This window comes from Danio aesculapii, chromosome 7 (genome assembly GCF_903798145.1).
Source record: "Danio aesculapii chromosome 7, fDanAes4.1, whole genome shotgun sequence".
In the NCBI taxonomy this organism is placed as follows: domain Eukaryota; kingdom Metazoa; phylum Chordata; class Actinopteri; order Cypriniformes; family Danionidae; genus Danio; species Danio aesculapii.
The window spans coordinates 26,059,367-26,066,499 of record NC_079441.1 but is presented as its reverse complement, the minus strand read 5'-3'; the positions used below and the strand labels follow the sequence as shown (position 1 = coordinate 26,066,499).

The 7,133-nt window shown below is 34.9% G+C and overlaps 1 protein-coding gene across 2 annotated transcripts in view; it reads left to right on the top strand.

Annotated features, from left to right (window-relative positions):
• calca (calcitonin/calcitonin-related polypeptide, alpha) overlaps window positions 1-3,365 on the top strand; it is a 5,371-nt gene extending 2,006 nt beyond the window's left edge. The window contains exons 4-5 of one of the 2 annotated variants that reach the window (XM_056462823.1): window positions 1,024-1,209; window positions 2,957-3,365. In XM_056462823.1, coding sequence (XP_056318798.1) covers window positions 1,024-1,183 — 160 coding nt within the window. In that variant the 3' untranslated portion in view covers window positions 1,184-1,209; window positions 2,957-3,365. Of the gene's footprint in view, window positions 1-299; window positions 886-1,023; window positions 1,210-2,956 lie in introns of those variants that run through there. The other variant, XM_056462822.1, reaches the window with a different exon arrangement.
• Window positions 3,366-7,133: the final 3,768 nt, after the last annotated feature.

The following is a 7,133-nucleotide window of genomic DNA, read 5'->3' as shown; positions in this document are numbered from 1 at the left end:
GTTTATTCTCTGCATGTCACTTTATTTATCCATCAGATTGGTAAATGCTTGCTCTTAATGCATGAAAAAAGTTTGAGTATATCAACGCATGCTCTGAGACGCCTGCATGATATGCTCAAGTAAAGACATGAGAAGTGCAGCAGAGATGAATTATTGAAGCATGACTTGTTTTAACGACAGCCGTGCGAGGAAGCATGTCAACATGCATCCTGTCATCATCATGTCTATCCTGAATGTGAACAGCTCTTGCATGTCTACGTGTCTATGAGTTTCTCTGCATGTGGTCTGTTTCCTCACAGCCTGGGTAGAGCCGTGTCCAAGCGCTGCTCCAGCCTCAGTACGTGCGTGCTGGGGAAACTGTCCCAGGAGCTGCACAAGCTGCAGACGTATCCACGCACCAATGTAGGAGCAGGTACACCGGGCAAGAAGCGCAGCCTGGAAGGGAGTGATGGATACGGAGAGGCGCTCGGTCGTGTCTAATCGCCAGCGGCTGTAAACCCGTGCTTTGGTCCTGATATGCGAGTGCATGTGGAAGTTTGCTTGCCTGATTGACTTGAAAGAACATTTTTTTCTACTTTCTTTGGCAGACTCTGTTCCACTAATTTCATATAGTCACCGGATCTATTTGGGTTATATAAGTGATTCGTCAAATCGGGAGCTCTCATTGGTAGATAGGGCATAACGACAAACCGTTTTGTTTTTTTCTTAAACCCACAGCAAAATTTCTGTCTTGTGTGATTTGACTTTGTTCTTGATCTAATAAAGATATTTTTAGAATGAGATTTTTTTTTTGGTTGCCTGTTTAAAGTTCAGAAACAAACCTTTTTTATTTTGATATAACTCAAACAATCAGGCTTAAGTACCCAATTTAGGTAAGATACATTACTACTGACATTTTGATTATTATATATTTAATATTGATATTAAGTACATTTCATACCTTTATTCTGTACATTTTTATGCAAACCATCTATTAATACCACAAGAATACTAACATTTTTCTTTTTTTTTTTTCTCCTGCAGTGTTACGACACAGAAGAGAGCCTGTAACACGGCCACATGCGTGACCCATCGCTTGGCAGACTTTCTGAGCCGCTCGGGAGGGATTGGAAGCAGCAAATTTGTGCCCACTAATGTGGGCTCCCAGGCGTTCGGCAGACGAAGGAGGCTCAGTCAGGAGTAGTCAGCTCAATGGCTCATTGTGAAATGGTACGTGAAGACTTCCGAAGCCTCTCGTGTCTAAGTGTCAGAGGCATCTCATTAATTTTATGTGAACGCAATCAAGATAATTCTGTCATGACATCACAGCCGTGTCTTGTTTTATGTTAGAATGATGTAGATGTCGTGGAATATGATCGCATTTATGCTCATGTAACATAATTATATGATTATGAGGTCGTTATACTGCCGCAATATTGGAATATGAAATGTCAACCCATAAACAAAGTTGCAGATGCTTAAAAATCTGAACTTAAAATATATGCTTTTGCACTTTCAACTGTTTTAAAATAGCAAGTTCTTCTGTTCAATCTCTCTCATATTATTAAGTTGAAATTCTATTTATTGTATAAAAAACACAAAATAAAAGCATTTTTGGAAGTGGCATATATGTGAATTTTGACATACAGTTGAAGTCAGAATTATTAGCCCCACTTTATTTTTTCCCCCCAATTTCTGTTTAACGGAGAGAAGATTTTTTTCAGCACATTTTTAAACATAATACTTTTAATAAATCATCTCTAATAACTGATTTATTTGATCTTTGCCATGATGACAGTAAACAATATTTGACTAGATATTTTTCAAGACACTTCTATACAGCTTAAAGTGACATTTAAAGGCTTAACTAGGTTAACTAGGCAGATTAGGGTAATTATGCAAGTCATTGTATAATGATGGTTTGTTTTGTTGACTATTGAAAAAAAAATAGCTTAAAGGGGTTAATGATTTTGACCTTAAAATGGATTTTAAAAATGTAAAAACTGCTTTTATTCTAGCTGAAATAAAACAAATAAGACTTTCTCCAGAAAAAGATAAAACTATATCAGACATACTGTGAAAATTTTCTTGCTCTGTTAAACATCATTTGGGAAATATTTAAAAAAGAAAAAATAAAATTCAAAGGGGGCTAATAATTCTGACTTCAACTGTATCAGCTATTTAAAATAGCTAAAATTAACTAATAGAACAACTGATTTTGTTATATTTTTTCAGTTCTGTTTCTTTCATATTATTGTGTTGAAGATATAATTATACTTTAAAAATTGCAAAAAAAATGAATAAATAAACTATTAGAAGTGGACTATTTTGGTAAATTGAAAAATAAGTATCTATGACTAATCAAATATACTTAAAAATAATTATTTATGATTTATTAAAAAATATTATTTATGATTTATCATACTGTCCCAATTGTTCCCTATAAAATTTCAAAGATATTATGAAATTTTAATTAATATCTTAAAATGCTAAATAAATAACCGTTTATATATAATCAGTAAGTAATAATTATGATTCTGATTTAAAATAACTATTAAAACACTTCAATAAATAGTAAATCATATAGGTAATTGTTACAGTAAAAATCTAAAGTAAACATTTTCAAAAGTGGACTCCTCTTAAAATGCAAAATACATATTTATGATTGTTCTTTTTCTACAATTTGAAATAGCAGCAGTGAATTAATAATAGAAAGCCTAATTTCTGTTTTAACTTTACAGTTCAACATTTGACATCTTATGCTTCTAAAATAAAATGCAGAGAAAAAGCATTTCCGGAAATAGACCCTTAGAAATATGTATGATTTTTTACACCTTTTTCATTTAAAAATAGCTTTAAATTAAATTAAATTTAAATTAACAACTGAAATGATGTTTCAATGAAAAATGCAGAAAAGCTGCATGAACTCTTGTCATGTACAGTTCCGACAACATGTTAAATAACCTATTTTCCACAGGTCACCAGTCCACACATCCACAGTTCCTCTTTGATTGCTGTCAATAAAAGAGAACCCGTCATGTCCACATTATGAACCCTGGAATGGAAACTCCTCATTTTCATCTGAACGGACACCAGTTGATAGCTCTGAACGTTTCCATCCAGCCAGACATTATAACCGCTCATTGTTTCTGTTCGCTTCTTCAAGTGAAGCAACATAAGTTGTAAAAGAAAAAGCAAATGAAAAGATCTTTTTTTTCTACTCATCTGGATCAGAGGAAGAGCATCGCTTCATTCTTTCCTCTCGGCTGAGAGCACATTCAGTATGTACAGTCTGGTTTGGCCCATGTTCCTTTAATGTGTCTCAGCACATTGCGGTATTTTGGGGATCATATTAAAGCAGTGCCTCATAAAAAGGCTTCCCTGAATATGGATGTGTCTTGTGCCTTGATGTAACACACTTTACATGCCGCTGTTGTACAGTATGTTTGAACCGGAGGAGGAAGGAACTACCACTGAATTACAAATTGTAACAATTGTGAATTTGAGCAAGATTAAAATGTATTTTAGATACATAAGGTTTGGGGTACTTGATTTCTTGACTGACTGGTTGTTTTAGTAATGATATAATGATCTGAATTATACAAAAAGTTCAGTAAAACAGATCGTAAATGTGCCTGCCTATTTAAGAATTTCATTTTGAAAACCAATACAGACAAACAATGAATGAAAATAAAGAGAAATCAATGCAAATCTTATTTGAATAGCAGCAATAAGGTCTGCAGGAGGACCGAATGAGACTTTGCATCACTGCATAGTGATTTAAAGCCCCAAAGACGCATTTTATTTGTACTTATTGGGTCCTCTGTGCATATTACAGTGACAGCAGTCATTCTGTATGAAGCCTTTCGGGAGCCGTTTGTCATGATTGTGTTTTTCACTGGCTAATTGTCATTCTGGTCTCCCAGCAGTGAGCACCCAAGGGAACTTGTTTACAGGCAAATCAATTTCCTCAAATGCAAGTAAAATGGCCTGTTTTGGTGTCATTTAAAGGCAGTCGTCATGCTTTAATAAGGTGAATTGATCTTTACATTCTCAGATGCCACTGAGGACTCCAATAAGGCGTCCTGCATCTTTTAACGTATCTCATCAGTCAAGCAATACGATTTTATGCACAACTAAATGAGAATAAAAGAGCACGATGTGAATGATTCATTTTCATTCATATAATCTCATAAATGAAGCTCGTTCTAATCACTAAAACCACTCATCCAAGTTTCCCATCACAACCTTCTCAACAGTCCTGACGGCAAGTGCTTTCTTGTGTCCTCACACAGTTCAAATGGATCCCATCCAGTTAGATGCTTTGTTAATTAACCTCCCTGCCCTCATAGTAGTAGTGAGTCATTTCATATTGCAGTGGCTCTGCCCATTCCTCTCTGCTAATAAGGAGAGATTGTAAGTTCTTGTGCCTCTGAGAGGCAGGGTCTCTTTGAGAGCCAGCCAGTCAATTAATCTTTATCTGCAAACTTTTACATTACATTACTCCGATCACCGTACAAATTTCATTGTAATTACTTCCGACATAAACAACAATGAGAACAGAGGAGGAAATGCACAACTTAACAATTGTTTACTAAAAGCTCCTAATCATGAATGAGAATTAAATTAGATGTACAGTAGTGGTCCGGGGGGAACGTTTGCTTTTAATGACCCTACAGGTTTAATGTACAATTAAAATAAGTGAAGAGAAAACAGCAAAACTTTGTTGATGAATTAAGCCAGTTGTTCTCAATCGTTTTCCTGAGCGTACTAAAAATAACTCTCATTTTACTTAAAGCAACAGAAGGCATACATAAAGAGCAAAATCTAAAATAAGAAAATATATACAGATGGTCAGAATTATTAGGCCCCCTGAATTATTAGTTCACCTGTTTATTCTTTTCCCCTAATTTGTTTAACGGAGAGAAGATTTTTTTTTCAACACATTTCTAAACATAATAGTTTTAATAACTCATCTCTAATAACGGATATATTTTATCTTTGCCATGATGACAGTAAATAATATTTTACTAGATATTTTTCAAGACACTTCTATACAGCTTAAAGGGACATTTTAAAGGCTTAACTAGGTCAATTAGGGTATTTTGGCAGGTTAGGGTAATTAGGCAAGTCATTCTATAACGATGGTTTGTTCTGTAGACAATCAACAAAAATATATAGCTTAAAGGAGCTAATAATTTTGACCTTAAAATGGTTTTTAAAGAAGTAAAAACTGCTTTTATTCTAGCTGAAATAAAACAAATAAGACTTTCTCCAGAAGAAAAAATATTATCAGACATACTGTGAAAATGGGCGACGCGGTGGCGCAGTAGGTAGTGCTGTCGTCTCACAGCAAGAAGGTCGCTGGTTTGAGCCTCGGCCGGGTCAGCTGGCATTTCTGTGTGGAGTTTGCATGTTCTCCCCGTGTTTGCATGGGTTTCCTTCGGGTGCTCCAGTTTCCCCCACAAGCCCATGTGATACAATGTGGTACAGGTCAACTGGGTAAGCTAAATTGTCCGTAGTGTATGAGTGTTAATGAGTTTTTATGGATGTTTCCCAGTGATGGGTTGCAGCTGGAGGGGCATCCGCTGCATAAAACATATGCTGGATAAGTTGGCGGTTCATTCCGCTGTGGCCACCCCGGATTAATAAAGGGACTAAGCTGAAAAGAAAATGAGTGAATGAATGAATGAATGAATGAATGAATACTGTGAAAATTTCCTTGCGCTGTTAAACATCATTTGGAAACAAAAGAAAAAAAAAATCAAAAGGGGTTAATAATTCTGACTTAATAAAAACTGTATATTTTGTAAAGTATAGATGTTACAGTGATGCCGTTTTTTTAGCATATTATTAAAAATCATATTACATACTTAATATTTCTTACTTAATTTGTTAACAAATAATGAAAAAGGATCTAATTGTAGTCAGCGTATAAGTTAGATTTTTGTTTTTCCTCTACAAAAGCCCTATTATAAGTAGTAGGTTGCTTTTTTGGAAAATTGATTTGTCAGCTCAATGCATCGTTCTCAATTCCGGTCCTCGGCCCACCCCCCCTCACATTTTGTATTTCTTTCCTACTCACACCCGATTCAGATCATCAACTCATTACCAGAGAAATCCATGAACTGATCCTTGTGTGACAAATATAATGTAAAATGTGCAGGGCAGGGAGCACGAGGACCAGAATTGAGAACTACTGCATTAAGCTGACAAATTAATTGTCCAAAAAGCAAACTGCAACTTATAATAGGGCTTTTGTAAAGGAAAACAAAATTCTAACTTATACACTGACTACAGTTGGATCCTTTTTCATTATTTGTTAAGAAATATTACATATTTAGCCTAATTTTTTTATTTATTTTTATTTATGATTTTTAGTAATATGGTAAAAAAAACGGCATCAACATAACATCTATACTTTACAAAAGATATATTTTATTAGGTAACACTTTATTTTGATGGTCCATTTGAGTATTAGTAGACTGTCTGCTTAATATCTGTTGATACTGCTCCTTCAACAGACATTTAACGGACTATAAGAAACTTTGCAAGAACAACCTAAAATAACCCTGACAATAACCCTAACCCCAAACCTAACAGTCTTCTTAAAATCTAATAAGAATTAGCTGCATGTAGATGCAATATAACTTAATTCAATAAACAGACCACCAAAATAAAGTGTGACCTTTTTTTACTTTTGCTGCTTACGTATGCCTTCTGTTGCTTTACATAAAAGAAAAGGAGAGTTATTTTTAGTACGCTCAAGAAAACAATAAAAAAAGAGCTGTGCAGATATTTGCTAACTGATCTGCATAATTGAGTACGGAAGTGCGATGATTTCGCAACAGTAAGACGTCATTAAGCAAATGGATTACAAGCCTCTGGCACTGTACATCCAACTTTTAAAGAAATGGACTGATCTAAATGAAATACATCAACACATGGAGCTAAAAAAAGCAGCCAGTGCTTTAGTAACTGTATGGCAGTCAGCCAGTCACTTCACCTATGAAAAATACTGTCTAAACAGGCTGGCTAAAATGCTAAGCCGTCCACGGACTGCATTTCTAGAATGAAGCAATGCCATCAGCTCAGTTAATTCCAGTTAAATAATATGTCTACATTTAAAATATACTGTGACCTCAACAAATAGT